Source organism: Bufo bufo, chromosome 5, assembly GCF_905171765.1.
Source record: "Bufo bufo chromosome 5, aBufBuf1.1, whole genome shotgun sequence".
Taxonomy (NCBI): domain Eukaryota; kingdom Metazoa; phylum Chordata; class Amphibia; order Anura; family Bufonidae; genus Bufo; species Bufo bufo.
This window is the reverse complement of record NC_053393.1, coordinates 228113392-228140736: the sequence shown is the minus strand read 5'-3', so window position 1 is coordinate 228140736 and position 27345 is coordinate 228113392. Positions and strand designations below refer to the sequence as shown.

Here is a 27345-nt window from a genome sequence, read left to right as displayed (position 1 = left end):
CAGTAGCAGGATATATCCCTTGCTGGTGGGGAGGTACAGTAATTGGGAGCTGTTCTATCACTTACTAATACTCCTAGCATCACGGGCAGACGCCTGTCATTAAATGTAATTGCACGCTAGCATCACTTAGGGAGCTGGTGTCACTAATGTCATCCACTAGACCTCTGTCCTGTGTCCTTCATAATATGGCTCAGTATGTCTCAATTTACATGGAGTAGAGGGACTTACTAGCCTTTATCCTATCATTCAGGGCATCTGATGGGAAGTGCTATAGACACGACACTTCACTGTCCTTAATCCTATAATATTCGTGATAAGACAATTGCCTGTGTTTAGGCCATTTCTGCAAATAATCCTGAAATGACAATAATGTCCTAATTTCCCCAGTATCCTCCTTCTGGACAGGCTACCCCACCCCTTAATTGTATGAGAGCAAGGGAGCAGGGTGCAGAGTCCTAAGAATGATAATGAAGTAGCTGCAAGCTTCACCCCTTGTGCCCACCACCTCCCAGGCATTTATCAGCTGAATCCAGCACATATGACGCTCAAGGACTCCAATTGGCCAGGGGTTAGATAGGATCTGTGTGGCCATCAAATTAAGGAAGGGAGGCAGAGAGTCCACACACTACTACATTCAGTGCAGCTGCAGCCAAAGCTCTAGACCCACCCCAGCTCCTCCTGACCTCATGCCAGCAACACTCTCATACTTAGTGCCAACATCCCAAGGAGAGCAGCAGCCCCTGGAGGAGACTCAATGACAATGTGCTGCTCCTAAAGCTCTCCCTGACCCCGTCCTGTCCACTGCATCTCTAAAGAAGCTAGGGAAGTGGGCTGCCTGCTTTTCAAGACTACTTGTTGCTTCTGAACCCAGTGGAAACATAGACCAGCATGGAGTACACAGCTTCTCACAAGCCTCAGCTCTCCTCCAGGGCGAATGCCTTCTCCATTGCTGCCATCATGTCTAGTGGGACAGGCAAAGACAAGGACACTGAGAGTACGATCAAGCCACTGGGTGAGTACATAAGATGAGAAGAGCTACAATAAATACATACTGTATATACTTGCACATGGACGCATTACGTCTTATGTTCTAAAGTGTGTGAGCGTGCAATCTATATACTTCCTAGATTATTATCTGTAATAGGTATATATTGTTTATATGTAAAAAAAAAACAACTAGCTGCTACCTCTACAAGATGAGACCCAGAACTAATTGAAAACTGGAGATTTGATGCCAACTATTCTTTTATACATGAGTTCTTCAATGTAGCGTATAACGTGAAACTAAAATCAGCCTTGTCTAAAAGTTTAAATCACTCCTCCGGCAACTGGGAAACTGTCTGTCTATTAAGAGAGAAAACATCCGGCGTTATTCAGGGCAGAAATAATCAGCTATAAAGCTTTAGGAATAGGAACTTTTATGTTTAGGGATTGAAGGGTGTTTTTTTTTTGTGTTTCTTTTATGAATGATGAATCTGGTTGGTTATTTTATGTGCAGATTTTATCTAAATGCAATTATCTGAACGTTATTTGAAGTTTGAATTAATAGGATTAGTGCTCACTTTCCATCCACAAATTTCCACAGTTACTTTGATTTTCATTGCAGTCATTACCACAAATGGTTATATAATATTCCTTTCAGCCAATATTGGAAAGTGAGAAAGAATTGTTCTAATACCATTGCTTTTGAAAGGGAAGCCAAGATTTGACAAAATTAGATTTTTAAAGAAAAATATCCAAGGAAGATCATCTCAGTAGCCAATAAAAAAGCATGTAAATTGACTCAAAGTGAATGTCTGAGAGTACAACCTAAACAAATCCACACGTGAGTAAGACTTCAAAATTCAAAGGGGATTTTATTACCACTTATAATAGGGTTCACAAAGAGATTAGACATATTCTGAATAAACACTGGAATATTCTACTCAGTAAACCAATACTGAGAGGGAAATTCCCTAAAAACATGCAAATTACTTTTAGGTGAAATAGAAATTTGAATAATATTTTGGCTCCTAGCGCCGAAGGTATCAAGGAATCCCTGAAATAAATATTAATACCTGACATTTCAATAACTTCCGCTGTGGACATATTCACTGTCTGTGATGTAATATTATATTTTATTCCGTTCTGTTTCTACTGAAATCTTTCAGATAAAAATTTATTTTTTACTTGTAGTTCTTCTTTTGTTACATATTTACTGAAAATCCATGTACATAGATATAACATCAATAAATTAAAAAAATCATCAACGGAATAGTGATCCGACCCTATTCCATCTCCGTGTAATCCAGACGGTTTAATGGAAAAGATAGAGCACACCAAGAAATAAGCGGTGTCTTTATTTATTAACCACCTAAATTGTAACTTCCTCATATAATCACATTTTTAATATATATTTTTTAAATACTTTTTCATACAGTTACTGGTTTTGGATCCCAAGGCTTATATATTAATCAATAATATTTAACTTTACTTTTCTGGATCATTGTTTAGCATAGTATTTATGTACATAAATATAGTTTTAATCTTAGGTGAGTCTGTGATATTTCATACATTTTATATATGTTATACATACCGAGTATATATATATATATATATATATATATATATATATATAGTCCAGAAAATATATATATACATATATATATATATATATATATATATATATATATATACACATACACACATACATATATATACATACACATATACGCTCATCATATATAGGATTAAAACTTTATATATATATACACACACACAAATAATATATATTGTTTACCTTTCAGGAATTGTCTTTCTGGCAATTCCCGAGGGAATCACCTTTTAAGCAACTGCCTGTTTGCCTTTTTTTCACATTTTTCGTTTCTTCCACATTTTTTAGTTCACGCTATAGTAGTATAAGCTCATGTTTTCACTTAGATCTTTCTTTTTTCGTTTTAAAATTTTTAAGTGACTGCCATTCACTGTCCCTGTTTTTAGTTGTAATGATCAATTACTCATTCCATTAATTTTACGATTATGTCCCAAATGTCACTTTTGACACTGATTTATGTAATACTTCTGGGTAACCATGATATAACTGGCATAAGGATGCTGAACTTTTACGTGCATAAAGAAGTGGATGGAGCACCAACAATGCATTGCACAATTTGCATTGTTTAGCTTTGCCTACCATATGTAGCTTCATTAATAAACCGGTTCAACCATAGGACCCTGTAACCTGTTGTTTTCTCCCTATCACTGGCCACAGTTTCCATTAGTCCGTTATCAGCAAAATAATTATTTGGTATTCATTATATCATTTAAAATTCAGTGAGATTTTATCTATCTATCTATTTTATCTATCTATCTATCTATCTCTCTATCTATCTCTCTATCTTTCTAAATCCTATGCTCACTTTGCTATTGAAAACTAAAATCTGCAAAACGAAATCACAAACCTGACACAATGCAGTATGACTTTTTTACACAGTAAATATTTGTATGCAAGTTTGGACTGTTATACTAAGGTAAATTGTCATATATCATATGAATAAAGATATTTTTATCAATACTTCTGTAAAATTCCTTTAGATAGATAGATATACTCATAGTATCAATATATATATAATTGATTGGATATCTTGCAATATAGGCTGTTTCTGTGTGTGCATGCTCTGTGTATGGAAAGTCATATTTAGGGGGATCCAAGAGCCTGCTTCGCTGCCGAGGATTGCTGTTTTAAAATGTTTTTAGAGTTGGAGAATTGAAGCCTGAAATTATTCACTGAAATCTCACGCGACTTCGGATAATTTTGCCTCACCACAGCACATACATTTTAATGCTGTATAGAGACAGGTCTCCGTACAGTATTAAAAACGAAGTTTAGGAACGAATCGACTTCGGATCTTGGCTCTGAAGCTCGATTCGATCATCCCTAGTCATAATAATACTTTGTCTATAGTATATATTTAAAATAATAAATTTTTTAAATCAACTTACTATTTATATGTATGTTCTGTCATTTCTCTTATTTTACCTTTTTTAGTACTTGCTTAAAGAATATTTTACTGCTTCTCTAGTAATGCATAGTGTTGGCCATGATACACCAGTATGCATTTCTATTACTTTTCAGCATACTTTATACATGATGGCCCTCAATGACATGACATGAATGGACACTAATGCACAGTTTTATCTTTCTCATCTCCAGCCCAGTAGATTCAATTGCTTTTAAATGAGAGAGAGACTTCCCAGGACTATTTCTTGGTGTCTTAGTTAATTCTGTCATTTATATATTTTCTTTTTTCCTTTGTGTTAGAACAATTTGTGGAGAAGTCATCATGTGGGCAGCCTCTTAATGACATATCCAGTGTGGACCCTCATGGGGACTTTAGCAGCAGTCCAGTTTCTCTGTGTACAGAGCCTCTAATCCCCACTACTCCCATCATCCCCAGTGAAGAGATGGCCAAGATTTCTTGCAGCTTGGAAACCAAGGAGCTGTGGGACAAATTCCATGACCTAGGGACAGAAATGATCATTACCAAGTCTGGCAGGTAAGTTTTGCTTGCGGTCTGATAACATAGAAAAAAATTATATAAAAATGTATAAAAATGAAAAAAATCCAAGATAATTTTCTTAAATTTAGTCAGGTACAATTATGATTATTGATAACTATCATGTTAATATGAAGAATACAAATCATAATTCATTGTAATAATGTGATAATACAAAGCCAGGTTTTGTTTTTTTTATTTCACGCCACACATTTTCGCATGTTGCAATAAGTATTGAAAAGCAATGGAATGCATTTAATGGTCACTCCAAAACATATGTGTACTATCTCTGAGGCCCCGAGTGCAAACAAGAAAAATCTAGCAATAAAAATGACAGCTTATACATTGCACATAATTTGTACAGCTGACATGAGGTTCAGGGTCCATGTTATACCCCAGAAAGAAAATTACAAGGAAATTTTCCAGGAAACACTGGCCGGCCATGTCTACTAACTAATCCTTACCTCCTGGTGAGATGAAAGGTTCATTCAATTTTACATACATTTCCATAAGCAAACAACCAGAAAATATCCCTACATAAATGTGGCAACAATAAATAAAAAAGATTGTGTTCATTTTAGAACAGGTCAAATGCGTTTGTATTCTCAATGGAGTGTCTTAGTAATTCTATACAAAATGAAAATAATTTAAAAAAAACTCCAGTCATTTTTGGAGTATGTACTTGGAGATTTAGTGGCCCTAACTTTTTTACGTGGGCTACTGAAATATTTTTTCGTCCATGAGTTTCCACTTGTGTTTTTTTGGGTTGTAAAAGCGCAGAATAAGCACAAGCGTCTTTTTTTTTTTGTCTGCCTGTAGTTATTTCTGCATTTTATGTGGTGCTTTTTTCTGGCATTTTTTTCAAACAGTGCCTTTGACCACTAGCATTTTCTTTATGCCATTTTTCCCCTCTAAGAGAAGGTAAAATACCAAGAGCTACAGCATGTTCTATTTTCTGAAAAGAAACCAGATAGACAAAAGCAAAGATCCGGAGCTGGCGTTTTTACTGCAAAAAATGCATCAAAAATGCCACTAAAATATATAGAAAAACATGTGGAAGCGCCCCAATTCAGGATTTTTCATGCCATTTTTTATAGTGAGAAGCCTTTTTACTTTTCTTAGGAATAAATTAAGCAGAAAGTTCAAATATTCAAATTAGTCTTTCTTTTAGTTTTCTTTTTTCCTATATCAAAAGATCTCTGGGGAGCATTAAACTTCATATTTGTTTTACTAAGCAGTCTTCCCCTGTACCTCAGGTACCTATACAGTAAGGGCTCATGCACACAAAAGTATTTTATTTCCATGTCCGTTCCATTTTTTTGCAGACCGTATGCGGATCTATTCATTTCAATGGGTCCACAAAAAAATGGAAGCTACTCCGTGTGCAATCCGTTTCCATATTCCCATATTTCCGTTCCGCAAAAAAATAGAACATGTCCTTTTATTGTCTGCATTATGGACAAGGATAGAACTGTTCTATTAGGGGCCAGTTGTTCCGTTCTACAAAATACGCAATGCACATGGACATCATCAGTATTTTTTGCGGATCCGTTTTTTTGCGGACTGCAAAATACATACAGTCGTGTGCGTGAGCCCTAAGAGTCACACTCAGAGTTGATCTCGTTCTGCTAAGACTCAGCAGCTCAGCCAGCCAGCGGACATCTGACAATCATGTGATCAGTTACTACTTCTTCTATTCAATACAAAGTGCTCATTGAGCGCAGCGTATAAACAAATATAGAAGGCAGAGGCAGTAATAAACCACTTCTAACCTCTCTCCTGGGTGTGTGAAGACTGGGCATCTGACCTGCTCCTGCATGATTGCAGAAGAGGATTTAAAGCATAGAATCATACACTGTCCATTTAGGATATGTTCCATTCACATGCTCTATGAATTTTAATCTCCCAAGCCCAGTGTCGGACTTGGGTACCTAGGGACCACCAGTAAAATTTATTTTGGGGGCCCACTGTACGGATACATTCAAATATAATAAATAATCTAACAAGCTGGTTGAGGTGCTGTACATTGAATATATGTATGTAGTGTACTAAATCTAATGTGTTATGTGCCACTTGTGCAGGGGGTGGGAGACTAGGGGCCCACCTTGCTCAGGGGCCCACCGGGGGATTCCTCTGTACCCCTGTGGGCCAGTCCGAGCCTGCCCAAGCCCATCAAGCAACTCAATACCATATTTCACCCTGGACAATACATGACTCACAAGCGTAACATACAGTTTCAAAGTAAAGATGAAGCTTATGTGTGGTTGTGGCATGTATCTGTCAGGCCTCATGCACAAGGCCGTTGCTCGGTCATGGCCGTATTGCGGCCTGCAAGCAGCGGGTCCGCAATACACAGGCACCGGCCGTGTGCTCCCCGCATCAAGGATGCAGACCCATTTACTTGAATGGGTCCGCAATCCGGAACTCCGATGCGGAATGAAAGCAGGGAACCCCATGGAAGAACTACAGAGTTTCTGTCTGTGCCTCCGCACCGCAAAAAAATAGAACATGTTCTATTTTTTTGCGGTGTGGACGGATCATGGACCCATTCAAGTTGAATGGGTCTCGATCCATCCCGGCTGCCGCACGGACGTTGCCTGTGCATTGGGGACCGCAATTTACAACGGCCATGTGCATGAGGCCTTAATATGAGGAATTGTGAAAACTAATTAATTGACCCATACATTGAACAAAATCTTGGTGGCCATACATTGATGGGACATTTGGTTTATTTAAAATGATTGCACACTCATGAAAGAACTACTGATGCAAATGGACACAAAAACTGACATATTTGATATATGTCTTATATGTATCAATTTACCGTGCCATTAACTCCCAAAATACCAACAGAAGTTAAGTTTTCTGGCTAGACAGTCACAGTATTGTGAGATGTCTACCACAGAAAGAGAAGTTTATGGATGCAACCACAACTTTACCAGTTTCATATCACTGTTGGCAAAGATAATCTGAAGAAATACCATGCGAGAATTGGCTCCTGTCATCATAAGATTGTCTGAGTTACATATCAATACTGAACTAGGAGAACTTACAGATCTGGCCACGCATCTCAATATATGAATGACCATGGAAATGTCAATGGCTGTTCACATTAACCATAGGCACTAACCTAGCGTGTTCACTCAATGTTTAAAGTGAACATATTTCTGCCTTCTTAGAAACATGTCAGAAGTTAGAATTGGTGGGTTCCAGATAGTTACATAGTTACATAGTTAATACGGTTGAAAAAAGACAAACGTCCATCAAGTTCAACCAAGGGATAGGTGGGGACGCGAATCCCTTGTGTGACACCCTGTTAGAATCTAGGGGCTGCTCTAAAACGCTATCGTCCCTCTTTAACTGATCAAGGCTTTACTTGGGACAGGGCCCCCCATTCCTCACTCTAATGATCATGGGAGATAGTGAACAGATTCTCACAGACTGGATCTAATACACTTTTGTGACACATCAGAAAATAACTTTTTTGCACAAAGGTGCATATTCATGTTGGTTCATATATCTATCACTGTACAAAAACAGATCAGCATGACAGAAACGATGGTAGTCCCCTATTGATAACCCTGACCCTTAAAGGGGTTGTCTCATCATAGACAATGGGGGCATATCGCTAGGATATGCTCCCATTGTCTTATAGGTGCGGGTCCCACCGCTGGGACCCACACCAATATAGAGAACAGAGCCCCGGAAAGGTGGCGGCTGGAGGACTCCGGTCCGGCCACCACCAGGCTCCCATTCATTTCTATGGGGCCGACGGAAATAGCCGAGCCAGCGCTCGTCTATTTTCGCCGGCCCCAAAGAAAATGAATGGAGGGCAGCTGCGCATGCGCAGTGCACCCTCCTTAACTTGGGGGGCTCCATTCTCGATATAGGTGCAATATGCCCCCATTGTCCATGATGAGACCTTTAAAAAAAGATGGTCAAATTAAGTGGTAATTATATATGCTGACATCTTTGACCTCTAAATAGCTGTGACCTGCACTTGTTGGTGGCTCATACATAAAAAGAGTATCCCTAAAAATTATTCTTGAGGCTTGAATCACACATGCAGATTTTGTGGCAGTTTTTGATACAATATTTTTGAGTATGGAATGGATTCAAAATGATAGAATTGTACATCAGACAAAACTTCTACTCTTTCTCATATCCATTTCTGTATTTAACACTGCATGTGTGATTCCAGTCTAATAGTCAATAGATAAGCATGCATGTAACATAGAAACAATAATTATCATAATAGATCTATTATTAGTCATATCATCAGAAGCCAGTGCAAAATCTGTAACACTCCTTCCCACCTATAATATGCCATTCATACTACCGATGTCTTAGAGAACCTTAAAGCACCAGGGCCCTAGTAGACTGCTACCGCCTATTTGTACAGCCTTCCTTTGACATGAAAAATAGATACATTATCACCTTTAGCTAATTGTTCAAGCAAATGATGTAGGTCATTGATAAAGCACAAAAATAATATTAAATGCATTTTTCAGGACTAACATATTGGTGGCCTTTCTTACAGGCATAGATGAGATTTGTGAGGGTCCAACATCAGGCAGCCCCACCGGTTCCAGAACCACACTGTAAAATGCCCATTCTGTGGTATTGCAGCCCAGCTCCAATTAACTAGAATAGTAATCAGCTGCAGTACCTGAGAATGGCCACTAGGCAGTGTACAGAACTGTGATGTTGCTCTGCTGCTAACAGATTATTAGTGATGGTGTCAGACCCCTAACAGCCTTATATTGATGACCTATTCTATGTTGGTCCCGGAAAACCTATATTACGATGGCAATACTAACTAATAATAATGCACTGATATTACCATATAGAATAATAGTATACTAAAACTAATAAACACAAACTGTAATTTTATGAATTTGCAATTCAGGTTAAAATGCCATGAAGAGTGCAGTAAATTATTAAGGTGGGACTGGCCGACAACGTTATATGTTACGGTGAGCGCCAGACTCTCCCCTGACAGTGAAGGAATCTGACAAGCTGAATTTCAATATCCAACAATCTTTTTGTTCTCCTGGGAGATAAGCCACCGCCAGATGTGTATGACAGCGGCTTTCTCCACTTTCCCAATTGAAAATACGTACACACATGGCTGAGCCAAACATGTATGGGGGAAAGACAAGAGCTTGTTGTCGGATGATAGCAAGATACAAAAAAAGTTTGGGGTCATGCTGTTTGAGTAGCACTTGTGTTTCTGCTTCACTGCTGCTGACTTGCAGATTATGGGCCCATTACGGGCCACAATACAGGCACAGAACGCACACGTTTGTGTGCATGAGCCCTAAACCTGCAGTAAAGCAGAATAGATACAAATCTTGTTGTCCTTCAATGAGCCAAATATTATTCATTCAAAAAAGGTTCATTTACTTTATGGGGAAATTCCTGCTTAAGTGTACAGAGTTGATATCCCTTTCCTTTGATGTTGCGTTGAATTGATGATGTCAGCAAAATCTGCTAATAGCCTGTTAAAATGTAAATGGACTGAACAATAGGGGGAGGGATGCCCTTGTCTCAACTTTTGAAAACCTATTTATTAGACGCTTACCTGTAGCAAACCATTTACTGGTGAATTTAGTTATATAAGGTACTTAGAAAAATATTTGTCATCAATTGTTTTATTTATTTATTATTTCTTTATTTTACATATATGTCACAAAACTCGGTTTATTATACAATACAATACATATGGCGTAAGCACAAAATGCAGTTAAGTTATTTTCTATATTGAAGGTAACCAAATGTGGATAAGACAACTGATATAAAAAATGTTTCAGAAATCTATTGCACGTTACAATCTAAATATTAACAGGTTATATTTTTAAGACATTTAACTTCAATGACGTATAGGTTCAACAATTAGGGAACTGCATAAAAAACAACAAATAGCTTTAAATCAAAATTGTTTCCCAATAACATTACCCCTCCCCATTTTCTATTTTCCATATAATCAGAAATCAGAATTTTATCTAAAAGCTGCAGAAACAGGTTATTAACAATGTCCCTTGTTGTCACTGTAGCATTTCTGCTTATAAAGTGTGTTATTTGAACAATTATTATAATTTTTATTATTTATAATTATAAATAGTAACATATTAACTAATGATATACCGGTAAATAGTAATTGCTATTTATGTAGAACCAACACTGTAGTAATTTCTGCTGTAGAAATGTTTTTGACATTCCTACAGTGATATCACATATACAGTGTCTATGCTTTTACTAATTTGTATCACTATTATTATTTTCAGAATTCTTATCTTTTTATGTTTATTGTTGTTTCTAGGAGGATGTTTCCTACAATCAGGGTCTCATTTTCAGGAGTTGATCCAGATGCTAAATACATAGTTCTAATGGATATAGTGCCAGTTGACAATAAGAGATACAGATATGCCTACCACAGATCTTCTTGGTTGGTGGCAGGAAAAGCAGATCCTCCTCTACCTGCTCGGTAAGTCACAACATCAGAAATTATGTAATAGTTAGTAAGATAATAAGCATCACCAATGTGACAATGGAGTTTAGATAAAATCTGGCGAAACAGCTTTACCACATCTATTAGGGCTTGTTCACACAACAGGATTTTTCACAGTGGGGCCAAAAAATATTGACATGTTAATTCTTGTTGCATTTTCTAAGCAGAAACTGCAGCAGGTGGCCAGATGAGATCCATCCATCTCAACCGTAGGCCATGTCTGGTATTGCAGCTTAACCTCATTCAAATGAATATACAAAACATAACCTATGAACAAGCATGTTGAATGTTCTGGAAAAAAAGAAGCTCGTCCATTTGCTATCTCAGAAAACTCCTTCAAAATCAAGTCTTGACAAATACATAAAATACTAAACTAGTTGTACCAAAATTATACAACTTGGCTTTTTTGGGCATGCCCTGGACAAGATCAAGCCTGAAAATCAACTTAGACCAGGTTATTGTTTATTTAAAAAAAAAAGTACCACATATTAACAACCTACCGTATTTTTCGCCCAATAAGACACACCGGCCCATAAGATGCACCTAGGTTTTTGAGGTGGAAAATAAGAAAAAATATATTTTTAACCAAAAGGTGTGCTTTTGGTGGGTTTTGAACTAATGGTGGTCTGTGGATGACACTGTTATGGGGGATCTGTGGATGATGCACTGTTATGGGGGTCTGTGGATGACAATGTTATGGGGATCTGTGGATGACACTGTTATGGGGGCATCTCTGGATGGCACTGTTATGGGGGCATCTCTGGATGGCACTGTTATGGGGGCATCTCTGGATGGCACTGTTATGGGGGCATCTCTGGGTGGCACTGTTATGGGGGCATCTCTGGATGGCACTGTTATGGGGGCATCTCTGGATGGCACTGTTATGGGGACATATGGGCATAGCACTGTTATGGGGGCATCTGGGGATGGCATGACACTGCTATGGGGGGACCTGTGGATGACCCATAGCATCATATGCTATGTGTCATCCACAGATCCCTCCTATAACAGTGTCCCTGTGTAGTAAATGACCCCCAAGGGTCGGCATCTTGTTTTGTAATGGCAGCGGGGCCCGGTGCAGTCACTGTACTCTATTACACCGGGCCCCGCTCACTGTAGTAATCATATAGGCAATGTTAAACTGTAGAACTCCTCTCCAATCCAGGCTGTAGTACTTACTACTAACTTCCATAGCAGGCAGGAGGAAGACGCCTATTTATTATACCTGGTTCTCACAATAAATAGTAAATCAATATCAAATTCTAACAATTTTTTTTATCAGATTCTTATTATTTTGAATCTAGTCAACTTACATATTTCATGAAAGTGTTTCATGCACATAAATGTGGAGAGTAGAGGGTCTACTATCTGTATTGTAAATTATGGAGCTGAATACAAATTATTAAAGATAATAAAGCAAATCTGATAAAGTAGTAAAGTAATGTCGATTGTAGCAAAACGTTTTAAATAAGATAATTTCAATAAAGCAATTTATTGAATCATTATTTAAATTAAGGAGACATTTAAATATGATGAGAATAATTTAACCGATGCACTTGCAATAATTTACACTATACAAATCATTCAAACAGCCACAAAGGAAATATTCATCTCTGGGCAGAAACTAAGAATCCAGTTTTTACCAACTACACAAACAATCATTCACTCTCAAAATAATTTCTTGCATGGACACTGATACCCACAGTACCTGTACAGAGGAATATCATGTACTGCCGTGGTTAATGGCTCCCTCTAGTGGATCCTGTCATATCTAGCGAAAAATACTGTATATGTGAATATTCCATGCATTTTTTTGGTTTCATAAAAAAACATGTAGATGTTTTCTGGATATCCTTGTATTCTACTTCCTGTCCTGGCTCTTTAACTTCCTCATTGTTTGGACTTTTGGTACAGCAAGGAGTCTCGCTGAACCTTTTCAGGCTATTACAGTAGCCAGAAAGAACTTCCTGTAGTGACTTAACCAGAGCATCATACATTGCACTAATTAATGCAATGCTCTTCTGTGGACTTCTTTATCTAGGCCTATCAAGAGAACAATCGAACTGTCATACTGTTACCCCAATTCTATACCTACCATTATTATGAGGAATACCTTGCAGATAACATGTACCCCTCGCAGCAGCAGTAAACCGATAATGGATTATCTATATAGGAAGTCTTATCATTTGTGTTGACTGCTATAGAAATTTATGTTGTATTTAATTGTCAATGGTATAGTACTACCGAAATGAACAAGAAAAACTGCCAAAGATTCTAAAAAAAATGTTTCTTATGAATATTCAGTTTATTTTGTACTGGAAATGTCCATTTAAAATAGATGTAAAGTAGAAGTAGAAGACTTCTACTATAAAAACGTATAAATTGGATATTTTTTATTTATTTTCCTTTACATTGGGCTGACCTGGCACCTGATCTATAGCATGTAAAACAGTACAACAGTAAATAGTTTTGTACACACTACATACTCCATTGCGATGTTCACAATACCACAGAACATCAGAGCTTATACTCACTTTCTCCATACAGCGATATTTGTCTGTACATCAGTATTAACATAAGTGGTTTTCTTGCTTCCAAATTTCCCACAGAGAAATTTGGAGATTAGCATGACCAGGTACAAGACAGGAAAAGGTGACTCAGCTTATAAAATCTGAATTATGTTAGGAAAATACCAAACTTAAGCATTAAAACTTGGAATATTGCCAATATGAAACATATTGCACTTTGCATTGATATCCTAAAGCATTTATATCTAGTCACTGTATATTTCCATTAGTAGATTTTAAAGCTTGTAAATAAATCCATGGGTGAAATGAATGGAAAAAGAATAGACTGAAATTGGAAAATACTTTTTTAAAGAAATATAGAAAAAAATGCCCTATTGGATTTTATTTTAGGAATATTAGTGAAAGGACCATAATTCAATTTTTTTTGGTTATATTATATCTTGTACAGTGCAATATTTTTCCATGTCAATGCATAATGCCAATGTGTCACTATGGCTCTATGCTTGCTTTATCGGCTAGCTTTAAAAATATATTTGTTGTATTGTATGTGAGCTATATATTTCAGTACTATAATATACTACCGCATGTAGTAGGGAACATATGGGCTTACTTAGACTATGGTCACTTTTTGGTGGAGTCATATTGAACAAACTGATTGAAAAAGCAATCCTTATCCTTCTTGGTCACAAATGATGCAAATCAGATAAAATCAATGTTATTTGCAGATTGTTGCTGTGATCAGAATATGTTTTATTCAAAATATGTGACCGAATGACCAGTATAACTAACCATCTGTAAATTGATGGACACTCCATAGATATACACTGCGTGCAGAATTATTAGGCAAATGAGTATTTTGACCACATCATCCTCTTTATGCATGTTGTTTTACTCCAAGCTGTATAGGCTCGAAAGCCTACTACCAATTAAGCATATTAGGTGATGTGCATCTCTGTAATGAGAAGGGGTGTGGTCTAATGACATCAACACCCTATATTAGGTGTGCATAATTATTAGGCAACTTCCTTTCCTTTGGCAAAATGGGTCAAAAGAAGGACTTGACAGGCTCAGAAAAGTCAAAAATAGTGAGATATCTTGCAGAGGGATGCAGCACTCTTAAAATTGCAAAGCTTCTGACGCGTGATCATCGAACAATCAAGCGTTTCATTCAAAATAGTCAACAGGGTCGCAAGAAGCGTGTGGAAAAACCAAGGCGCAAAATAACTGCCCATGAACTGAGAAAAGTCAAGCGTGCAGCTGCCAAGATGCCACTTGCCACCAGTTTGGCCATATTTCAGAGCTGCAACATCACTGGAGTGCCCAAAAGCACAAGGTGTGCAATACTCAGAGACATGGCCAAGGTAAGAAAGGCTGAAAGACGACCACCACTGAACAAGACACACAAGCTGAAACGTCAAGACTGGGCCAAGAAATATCTCAAGACTGATTTTTCTAAGGTTTTATGGACTGATGAAATGAGAGTGAGTCTTGATGGGCCAGATGGATGGGCCCGTGGCTGGATTGGTAAAGGGCAGAGAGCTCCAGTCCGACTCAGACGCCAGCAAGGTGGAGGTGGAGTACTGGTTTGGGCTGGTATCATCAAAGATGAGCTTGTGGGGCCTTTTCGGGTTGAGGATGGAGTCAAGCTCAACTCCCAGTCCTACTGCCAGTTTCTGAAAGACACCTTCTTCAAGCAGTGGTACAGGAAGAAGTCTGCATCCTTCAAGAAAAACATGATTTTCATGCAGGACAATGCTCCATCACACGCGTCCAAGCACTCCACAGCGTGGCTGGCAAGAAAGGGTATAAAAGAAGAAAATCTAATGACATGGCCTCCTTGTTCACCTGATCTGAACCCCATTGAGAACCTGTGGTCCATCATCAAATGTGAGATTTACAAGGAGGGAAAACAGTACACCTCTCTGAACAGTGTCTGGGATGCTGTGGTTGTTGCTGCACGCAATGTTGATGGTGAACAGATCAAAACACTGACAGAATCCATGGATGGCAGGCTTTTAAAGAGTCCTTGCAAAGAAAGGTGGCTATATTGGTCACTGATTTGTTTTTGTTTTGTTTTTCAATGTCAGAAATGTATATTTGTGAATGTTGAGATGTTATATTGGTTTCACTGGTAAAAATAAATAATTGAAATGGGTATATATTTGTTTTTTGTTAAGTTGCCTAATAATTATGCACAGTAATAGTCACCTGCACAGACAGATATCCCCCTAAAATAGCTAAAACTAAAAACAAACTAAAAACTACTTCCAAAAATATTCAGCTTTGATATTAATGAGTTTTTTGGGTTCATTGAGAACATGGTTGTTGTTCAATAATAAAATTAATCCTCAAAAATACAACTTGCCTAATAATTCTGCACTCCCTGTAATGGGATTTTGTCCCATGACTAAAAATTTTTGGAAGGTGGAAAAGCTTGTGCAGGTTTTATAGTGAACAGTAAATTGTGTTCATATCACAATATAACAGGTACTGTTATAATCTTTATGATTCTTTAAGGTGTTCCAGTCTATAATAACTGTGACTTTCCATAATTTTTGGCTAAATTGTGCGGAGATTAACAGCCCTACACCAGATCTCGCCCTACACCACTGTGTTGCATCCAGGCAGACACAGGATTGTACTAGCTCATTTTAGGTGCAAAAGCTACTAACCATTAAATGGAGAAAATATTTATAATTTACAGAATAATTCAGAAAAAAGTTTGCTCCAGGAGGAGGCGCAGAGTATCTCACACAGTAGGGGTGATCTATCAAAATGGAGTCAGGTGTCAGTCATATATTTCACTTTCCTACTTCCCTTCATGGATGCTGTGTGCGTGACGGTATTTTGCACAAGAAAAATAACACCTCTAATAAATGTTCCCCTTTTTCAGCTTCTTTGAATATACCCTTAGACCTTTAATAGTGTTTGGCCAACAAACTGACTCCCCTGTACACATGCATGCCCTGTTTTCAATAGCAAGAGAGGGGAAAGTGACGGCCAGATACCTCTGGTGACCTTTAGCCACTTGTCGTTTTCTAGACAGTTTTGAAATGTCCAAGTTAGGTACAAATAGGACTATAATTTTTTGGGACGATTTGCAACAAGATTATGACGCATTTTGCTTAATATATGTCCATTGAAGTATATATTAAACAGGAAATTGGAAGACGCCTATTTATTATACCTGGTTCTCACATTAAATAGTAAATCAATATCAAATTCTAACCAATTTTTTTTTATCAGATTCTTATTATTTTGAATCTAGTCAAATTATATATTTCATGAAAGTGTTTCATGCACATTAATGTGGAGAGTAGAGGGTTTACTATCTGTATTGTAAATTATGGAGATGAATACAAATCATTAAGGATAATGAAGGACATCTGATAAAGTAGTAAAGTAATGTCGATTGTAGCAAAACGTTTTGGTACATTTAAAATAAGATAATTTCAATAAAGCAATTTATTGAATCATTATTTGAATTAAGGAGGGTCTGTGGATGACAATGTCATGGGGACCTGTGGATGACACTGTTATGGGGGGATCTGTGGATGACACTGTTATGGGGGCATCTGTGGATGGCACTGTTATGGGGGATCTGTGAAAGACACTGTTATGGGGGCATCTGTGGATGACACTGTTATGGGGGCATTTGTGGATGGCACTGTTATGGGGGATCTGTGGATGACACTGTTATGGGGGCATCTGTGGATGGCACTGTTATGGGGGATCTGTGGATGACACTGTTATGGGGGCATCTGTGGATGACACTGTTATGGGGGCATCTGTGGATGGCACTGTTATGGGGGCATCTGTGGATGGCACTGTTATGGGGGCATCTGTGGATGGCACTGTTATGGGGGATCTGTGGATGACACTGTTATGGGGCATCTGGGGATGGCATGACACTGCTATAGGGGAATCTTATACTATGTGTCATCCACAGATCCCTCCTATAACAGTGTCCCTGTGTAGTGAATGACCCCCAATACAGGGAGTAGGGGTCGGCATCTTGTTTTGTAATGGCAGCGGGGCCCGGTGCAGTCACTGTACTCTATTACACCAGGCCCCGCTGACTGTAGAAATCATATAGGCAATGTTAAACTGTAGAATTCCTCTCCAATCCAGGCTGTAGTACTTACTACTAACTTCCATAGCAGGCAGGAGGAAGACGCCTATTTATTATACCTGGTTCTCACAATAAATAGTAAATCAATATCAAATTCTAACATAATTTTTATCAGATTCTTATTATTTTGAATCTAGTTAAATTACATATTTCATAAAAGTGTTTCATGCACATAAATGTGGAGAGTAGAGGGTTTACTATCTGTATTGTAAATTATGGAGCTGAATACAAATCATTAAAAATAATAAAGCAAATCTGATAAAGTAGTAAAGTAATGTCGATTGTAGCAAAATGTTTTAAATAAGATAATTTCAATAAAGCAATTTATTGAATCATTATTTGAATTAAGGAGACATTTAAATATGATGAGAATAATTTAACCGATGCACTTGCAATAATTTACACTATACAAATCATTCAAAGGAAATATTCATCTCTGGGCAGAAACTGAGAATCCAGTTTTTACCAACTACACAATCATTCACTCCCAAAATAATTTCTTGCATGGACACTGATACCCACAGTACCTGTACAGAGGAATATCATGTACTGCCGTGGTTAATGGCTCCCTCTAGTGGATCCTGTCATATCTAGCAGTCTATGCATCTTAATAGGTGCTTCATAACATTACTGTATGCAAATTCAGAGGGCATCATGAAATTAAGTGAAATGAGAATCACACAAACGAGACACACATGTCAAAATAGATTCCACCTTTCATTTTAAAAAGGAGCTGTCAAAAATGAAAAGTGGAATCTAATTGATTGCTATGGGCAACTGAGCCATTACTTTTCGCCAGTTTGATAAATGACCCCATAAATGTTTTTATGGAAATTGCAGACATTTTTATCAAATGCTATGATGAGACCAGTGGGGACATGCATGAAGCAAAAATATATTTTTGATATTAAAGGAGTTATCATGATTAATGTAAAATTGAACATCAGTATAGGTTAAAAAAAAAGGGGGTCAGTCAGCACATCCCAATGCGCAGGTGCACGCCGCCATGGCTAGAAACACGAAGAAAAAATGCAACAGCACTCTGCAAACACAAATAAAGTACAATAATGCCATAGTTATAGATAACATTCTGGTGCTAAAGCTTATTTTGTAAATTTGAGATTCTTGGCAAATTACATTTTGTACCAAGTTATTTGGGCCCATCTGCCAAACGTCAAGTAGATCTCTATAAGATGGGAAACTAACACTAAAAACGACCTGTTATGTGCCATAATGGCCACCATTAAATTCAGGGAATGCAGGTTCCACATGTATGCTGGGTCCACTCTGCCTTTTACCATGTTTGGTGCCATAACGGCCTCCATTAAATCCAGGGAATGCAGGTATCAACATGCATGCTATACGTCTCCAGGTGCCAGACAGCTTCCAATACATACAGGGAGAGCAGGCTACAGCTTTATACTTACACTGATTAAAATCAGCCTATGGTCGGGGTTGTCAGGGGTGCAAGACTAACTGGAGTCAGCCACACCTCCAGCTCAGTACAACTGCAAGAAAAGGGGGTAGGTCAGCACATCAGACATCATATCTATTTCTAAGAAAGCTACATAGAACCAGCCCTGGGCCTCACATGGATACATAGTCTGCCCCATCCATTGCACCAATTGCACTCCTAGCTTTATTTTGAGGTGGCAGCTCTCTCCTTGTAACTGTCAGAACATCTAACAGTAGATATGGTCAGTAGCAGTAGAAGGATGGAACTGAGCATGTGCATCCACCTCAGTGATGTTACTGAGGTGGACTTAGGAATGAGAAAAATAATAAACAGAAGGTAGTGCTATACAGGTAGATTTGATTTGATAACTCACTGGCTTACATGCAATTACAAAACAATTCAGATCCAGGTGCAGGTTTGAAAAATGGAGAATATATTTCATTATCTCTGCAAATGACTAGGTGATCTGTGCTGTAATAATACACTGGCTGTCCAAAAAAAAAAAGTCGACACCAAAAAAAAGGTCACATACTCTAATATTTAGTTGGACTGCCTTTAGCTTTGATTACGGCACGCATTTGCTGTGGCATTGTTTCGATAAGCTTCTGCAATGTCACAAGATTTATTTCCATCCAGTGTTGCATAAATTTTTTACCAAGATCTTGCATTGATGATGGTAGAGTCTGACTGCTGCGCAAAGCCTTCTCCAGCACATCCCAAAGATTCTCAATGGGGTTAAGGTCTGGACTCTGTGGTGGCCAATCCATGTGTGAAAATGAGGTCTCATGCTCCCTGAACCACTCTTTCACAATTTGAGCCCGATGAATCCTGGCATTGTCATCTTGGAATATGCCCGTTCCATCAGGGAAGAAAAACTCCATTGATGGAATAACCTGGTCATTCAGTATGTTCAGGTAGTCAGCTGACCTCATTCTTGGAGCACATACTGTTGCTGAACCTAGACCTGACCAACTGCAGCAACCCCAGATCATAGCACTGCCCCCACAGGCTTGTACAGTAGGCACTAGGCAAGATGGGTGCATCACTTCATCTGCCTCTCTTCTTACCCTGATGCGCCCATCATTCTGGAACAGGGTAAATCTTGACTCATCAGACCGCATGACCTTCTTCCATTGCTCTAGAGGCCAATCTTTATGCTCCCTAGCAAATTGAAGCCTTTTTTTTTTTTGGTTTGCCTCACTGATTAGTGTTTTTTTTTACGGCTACACAGCTGTTCAGTCCCAAACCCTTGAGTTCCCTTCACATTGTGCGTGTGGAAATGCTCTTACTTTCACTATTAAACATAGCCCTGAGTTCTACTGTTTGTCTTCGTTTTGATTTCACCAAACGTTTAAGTGATCACTGATCACGATCATTCAGGATTTCCGCCACATTTCTTCCTCGAATACGATGGGTCCCCACTATCCATCCAGTTTTTAACAATGCGTTGGACAGTTCTTAACCCAATTTTAGTAGTTTCTGCAATCTTCTTAGGCTGAGTTCACACGGGCGAGATTTCCGCGCTGGTGCAATGCGGGAGGTGAACGCATTGCACCCGCACTGAATCCTGACCCATTCATTTCTATGGGGCTGTGCACATGAGCTGTGATTTTCACGCATCACTTATGCGTTGCGTGAAAATCGCAGCATGCTCTATATTGTGCGTTTATCACGCAACGCAGGCCCCAAAGAAGTGAATGGGGCCGAGTCAAAATTGCAAGCATCCGCAAGCAAGTGCAGATGCGGTGCGATTTTCACGCACGGTTGCTAGGAGACGATCGGGATGGAGACCCGATCATTATTATTTTCCCTTATAACATGGTTATAAGGGAAAATAATAGCATTCTTAATACAGAATGCATAGTACAATAGCGCTGGAGGGGTTAAAAAAAAAATAATAATAATTTAACTCACCTTAATCCACTTACTCACGCAGCCGGCATCTCTTCTGTCTACTTCTTTGCTGTGTGCAGGAAAAGGACCTGTGGTGACGTCACTCCGGTCATCACATGGTCCATCACATGATCTTTTACCATGGTGATGGATCATGTGATGGACCATGTGATGACCAGAGTGATGTTACCACAGGTCCTTTTCCTGTACACAGCAAAGAAGAAGACAGAAGAGGTGCCGGCTGCGCGAGCAAGTGGATTAAGGTGAGTTAAATTTTTTAAATTTTTTTTTTAACCCCTCCAGCACTATTGTACTATGCATTCTGTATTCAGAATGCTATTATTTTCCCTTATAGCCATGTTATAAGGGAAAATAATACAATCTACACAACCCCGATCCCAAACCCGAACTTCTGTGAAGAAGTTCGGGTTTGGGTACCAAACATGCCGATTTTTCTCACGCGCGTGCAAAACGCATTACAATGTTTTGCACTCGCGCTGAAAAATCGTGCATGTTCCAGCAACGCACCCGCACCTTTTCCCGCAACACCCGTGTGAACCCAGCCTTAGATGTTTTCACTGCTTGATGCATGCCAATGATTTGACCCTTCTCAAACAGACTAACATCTTTTCCACGACCATGAGATGTGTCCTTCGACATGGTTGTTTAAGAAATGAGAAGCAACTCATTGCACCAGTTGGGGTTAAATAACTTTTTGCCAGCTGAAAGATAATCGCCCATGCAGTAATTATCCAATAGGAGGCTCATATTTGTTTGGTTAAATCAAGGTGGCAACTTTTTTTTTGGACAGGCAGTGTATATCGTACATGTATATGTTTTAATGTGCATAATAATAAAAAAAAATGTAAATCTGGAGTGCGGTATATTTGATGCATGTTTACACTTCTGTCTTTCCAGGTTATATGTCCATCCAGATTCTCCATTTACCGGGGAGCAATTGCTAAAGCAAATGGTTTCTTTTGAAAAAGTCAAGCTCACAAACAATGAACTGGACCAACACGGCCATGTAAGTGTACACATTTCTGGGCACTAAGACCAAGGTCACATACAGTGCAGGCACCAAAATAACATCAGCACCATCACAGAAGATTGCATTACTCATCCAGCCACAAGTGCTGGGACAGATAAAAAAACGGAGAGGATAGTGGCATTCATATGTGTGATATGATGACGAGAGGAAGAAGCATGGACAGCTTTACAATCAGCCAAGATAATTCTGTCTTTGATAATTGTCAAGCATTCAGCACGTCTTTAGAATTTTTCAGCATAACATTTGTAACTATTGCAACTATTTCCTTAACTAGAATTTCATTCCTGATAAGAATTTCATTACTGTTCTTACAAAAAAAGTGATTTTTTTAAAATCATTTCATAAGAGTAACATAGGAGAACATGCTTGACATATGTGGATGAGGTTTGTTACATGCTCAGCCAAGAACTGCATCCAGAACAACCAGAAACACTGAAGTAGATTCTATTACTGATGCAAAAGCATCCATATACCCAGTCCCACAGGCTAAAGAATGCATGTCTGTGTGGTGCATGAAAGTCCCAGGTCCACCTGACACAAAGAGTGGGATCCTGAGTGAGGGTGCCCTTTATGGAGTCAATATTTAATAATATGGGACACAGACAACCCCTTTAAATAATAACATTTAGCTACATTTGGCCATCAGTAGGTGACGCTGACTGCTAGTATTGAACTCAATGGATGATGGCTGCCCCAAATCATGACTGCATCAAATCTTGTGGCAGGGTCATGGCAAGTAGCAGTTTAGTGCTGGGCCATCTCCCACCATGGACCCCATTGCAGTCATGTGACCTGTGTCTACAGTAAGTTCACCAGTGGTCATAGAGTATAAGGCCCCTTTCACACGGGCGAGTATTCCGCGCGGGTGCAATGCGTGATGTGAACGCATTGCACCCGCACTGAATACCGACCCATTCATTTCTATGGGGCTGTGCACACAAGCGGTGATTTTCACTCATCACTTGTGCGTTGCGTGAAAATCGCAGCATGCTCTATATTGTGCGTTTTCCATGCAACGCAGGCCCCATAGAAGTGAATGGGGCTGCGTGAAAATCGCAAGCATCCGCAAGCAAGTGCGGATGTGGTGCGATTTTCACGCACGGTTGCTAGGAGACGATCGGGATGGAGACCCGATCATTATTATTTTCCCTTATAACATGGTTATAAGGGAAAATAATAGCATTCTGAATACAGAATGCATAGTACAATAGGGCTGGAGGGGTTAAAAATAAATGAAAAATAAATGAAAAAAAATTTAACTCACCTTAATCCACTTGCTCGCGCAGCCCGGCATCTCTTCTGTCTTCATCTTAGCTGTGTGCAGGAAAAGGACCTGTGGTGACATCACTCCGGTCATCACATGATCCATCACCATGGTAAAAGATCATGTGACGGACCATGTGATGACCGGAGTGACGTCACCACAGGTCCTTTTCCTGCACAAAGCAAAGAAGAAGACAGAAGAGAAGCCGGGTTGCGCGATCAAGTGGATTAAGGTGAGTTGAATTTTTATTTTTATTTTTTAACCCCTCCAGCGCTATTGTACTATGCATTCTGTATTCAGAATGTATTATTTTCCCTTATAACATGGTTATAAGGGAAAATAATAGCAATCTACAGAACACCTAACCCAAACCCGAACTTCTGTGAAGCAGTTCGGGTTTGGGTACCAAACACGCCGATTTTTCTCACGCGCGTGCTAAACGCATTACAATGTTTTGCACTTGCGTGGAAAAATCACGCATGTTTCCGCAGAGCACTCGCACCTTTTCCCGCAACGCCCGTGTGAAACGAGCCTAACACTCCTGTCCAGGCAGATGCGATCAGTAACAATTTAGAACTTCAGGAGGAACACATATGAATGTGCACAAAGAGACATGATACAATACCATCATAGATGCAAGTATATGTTTTAATTTTCAGCCAAATGATATACTGTATGATATCTGCTCACAGAACTGGGTAGCTCTTTCTTTTAGATAGTTTATCTATTTTTGTTGCTTCCATTAACTGTATTATATTGTTCACAAATGTAGGACTAAAACCATTTTGAGGCGCCATGGTTATTAAGAATTATTATAGAGATTCAGCATTACCATTATATCAGTCTTCAAAAACATGTTATTTTACTTTAGATCATCCTGAACTCAATGCACAAGTACCAGCCAAGGGTGCACATCATCAAGAAAAAGGACCACACGGCATCTCTGCTGAATCTGAAATCAGAAGAATTCAGGACATTTATATTTCAAGAAACGGTCTTTACTGCAGTTACAGCCTATCAAAACCAATTGGTAAGTCCATCATCCCATACTAAAGAGGACCTGTCACCATGAAATGCAGTGTAATCTGCAGGCAGCATGTTATAGAGAGGCTGAGCATATTGATATATAGTTTTGTGAGAAAAGATTCTGTAAAACTTGTAATTTAAACATTTATATCTCTGTTTTTCTAACATGTGACCACCCTCGTGAACGGCTCTCAGTACAGTGACTGACAGCTATCTCTGTATATACACTCACACAGAGAATGCTATCACTCACTGATAACACCTCCCCCGTATACTGAGCACTCATCACTGGGGTGGTCTTCAGCTAGACAAATATATAAATGTATAAAATACAAGTTTTACTGAATCTTTTCACACAAAACTATATATCAATTTGCTCAGCTCTTCCTGCTCTATAACATGTCTGTAATTTTGTGGCGACAGGGCCTCTTTAACACTCAAGAAATCTTCACACTCTGTGCATATGCCTTCAAATATAACATGAATGTTCTAGAGGTCCCTGACTAGTGACCAGCAGCCAGAGCAGAGAGTCTTTATAAAGAGTGGCTCGTGCTTTAGAGCACATGTTTTACAAGGTCATCTATTTGTTTGAATAGGCACTAATATAAATTTTCCCATACAGTGGTAATATTTGACCACCCACATATTCTCCCAGTGATATTGCCTGGGGGCACCTTAGTGATCACCAGTCCACTGCATTGTGAAAATGGGTTGTCTGCTTGAGATAAAGCTTTAAGGTTGAAATATACATTAGATATTTTTGGTGCATCCCTCAGACATGGGGTCCTTTGAGATATTTTACCAGGAAATGAGCAATGATAGATGATAGAGCATATTAATCTAAACTTGTGACTTGTATTTACATTCAGTAATCATTGCACTGTATGGGGATGCAATCATCCATTCCTATACAGTATTCATATGTAAGCAGTACATGATTGTTATTGCAACATAAAAATTGTTATCACCAGCATTTGCTTCTTTTTCGGGTGATCGTCAGCATGTTAACATGGGGCAATGATCGTGAATTAGCGGTTATTATTCCCATGTAAAGCAGGCCAGACCACGCTAACTCCCCTGTACAAATTCAGACAAGTGTGTATGTGTTGTCAATGGGGAGAGATGTTCAGATGGTGGCTTATCTCTTGGGAGAACAAAATGATCAAGTGAAAATATTCATTTCGCCCAATCCGTCCTTCCTCTGACATCATCAAACAGAAGAGAGTTGGAAGCTCCATATACACATTGGACTGTCTGCCGAACCTGTGGTTCTTGGTTTATAGAAACATAGAATGTGTCGGCAGATAAGAACCATTTGGCCCATCTAGTCTGCCCAATATACTAAATAATATGAATAGCCCTTGGCCCCATCTTATATGAAGGATGGCATTCTGCCTATCCCATGCATGCTTAAACTCCTTCACTGTATTTGCAGCTATCACTTCTGCAGGAATGCTATTCCATCAGGATCAGAATCAGAATCAGCTTTATTCGCCAAACACGACACCGTCGATCGTGCTCGGAATTGGGTTAGGCACAGGTACAGGCATAGTACTAGGGGTGGGAGGGGGGGGGGGTAGGGTTATGCAATGGGCACATCAGGGGCGAGGGATTATGGGCGGGAGATGGGGCGTGGCGAGTTCAGCAGTCTGACGGCCGTTAGGAAGAAAGTGTTCAGCCTCCTCGATGTCCTTGCAGGGATGGCCTGATACCTGCGGCCGGACTTTAGACGTCTGAAGAGATGATGGCCCGTATGGGAGTGGTCATTGGATATTTTCAGAGCCCTTGAGCGCAGTCTGTTGGAGAAGATAGAGTCAAGGGGTGGTAGTGGCAGTCGAGTAGTTCTCTCTGCCGAGCTGATGACCCTTTGTAGTTTGCGCTTGTCACTGGCTGATGAGCCGGCATACCACACCAGAAGAGACAAGCACAGTACCGACTCAATGGTACAGGAGTAGAAGGACTTCAGTAGGTCCTGAGCCATGCCGAACTTCCTCAGTTGTCGAAGGAAGAAGAGCCGCTGGTGAGCCTTCTTTATGATGGACGAGATGTTGGGACACCAGGATAAGTCCACAGAGATTGTCGTGCCTAGGAGGCGGGCACTGGGTACCCTTGCGACTTCAGATCTGTCAATATAGGTCGGGGGGGGGGCTACCCTTCCCTTCCGCAAGTTGACGACCAGCTCGACCGTCTTTGTGGCGTTTAGGACAAGATTGTGCGCGCCACACCAGTTGCTGACCCTGTCGATTTCCTTACGGTAGGCCTGATCATCGCTGTCGCTAATCAGGCCCACGAGTGTGGTGTCACCTGCGAACTTGATGACTTTAACTGACGCCTCCTCCGATCTGCACTCGTTCGTGTACAGAGAGAACAGGAACGGCGATAGTACACATCCCTGAGGGGCGCCAGTGTTGGTGACCCTTGGTTTGGAGGTCGAATTGCCTAATCTGACGACCTGGGACCTGTTAGTGAGAAAGTCCATGATCCAATGTCATAGTGTTGGGTGGACATCAAGCGCCGTGAGGTTCCTCTGCAGGATGCTGGGGGAGATGGTATTAAAAGCCGAGCTGAAGTCTAGAAGGAGGATTCTCGCGTATGTGTTGGGTTTGTCGAGGTGTTCAGTGACGTACTCTAGGCACATGTTAATCGCATCGTCAGTGGATCTGTTTGCCCTGTAGGCGAATTGCAGAGGGTCCAGCCGGTCCAGAGTGGCGGGCTTCAGGATGGAGAGGACCACCTTCTCTAGGGTCTTCATGACCACCGAAGTCAGAGCCACGGGCCGGAAGTTGTTTAGATCAGAAATGCCCTGTTTCCCTGGCACAGGGATGATAGTTGAGTTCTTAAAGCAGGCGGGGACATGTCCCTCCTTAAGGGATCTGTCAAAGATTGGGGTGAGGGCCGGGGCCAGTTGGACTGAGCAATATTTCAGGCACGCAGGAGTGACACCATCGG

The 27345-nt window shown here is 39.7% G+C and overlaps 1 protein-coding gene across 2 annotated transcripts in view; it reads left to right on the top strand.

The window, feature by feature from the left end:
• The first annotated feature begins 528 nt into the window (after nt 1-528).
• The window catches only part of TBX20 (T-box transcription factor 20), a 52882-nt gene continuing 26065 nt past the window's right edge, over nt 529-27345 (top strand). The window contains exons 1-5 of one of the 2 annotated variants that reach the window (XM_040433143.1): nt 529-1012; nt 4301-4535; nt 10858-11022; nt 21974-22082; nt 24242-24400. In XM_040433143.1, coding sequence (XP_040289077.1) covers nt 889-1012; nt 4301-4535; nt 10858-11022; nt 21974-22082; nt 24242-24400 — 792 coding nt within the window. In that variant the 5' untranslated portion in view covers nt 529-888. The remainder of the gene's footprint in view (nt 1013-4300; nt 4536-10857; nt 11023-21973; nt 22083-24241; nt 24401-27345) is intronic. The other variant, XM_040433144.1, reaches the window with a different exon arrangement.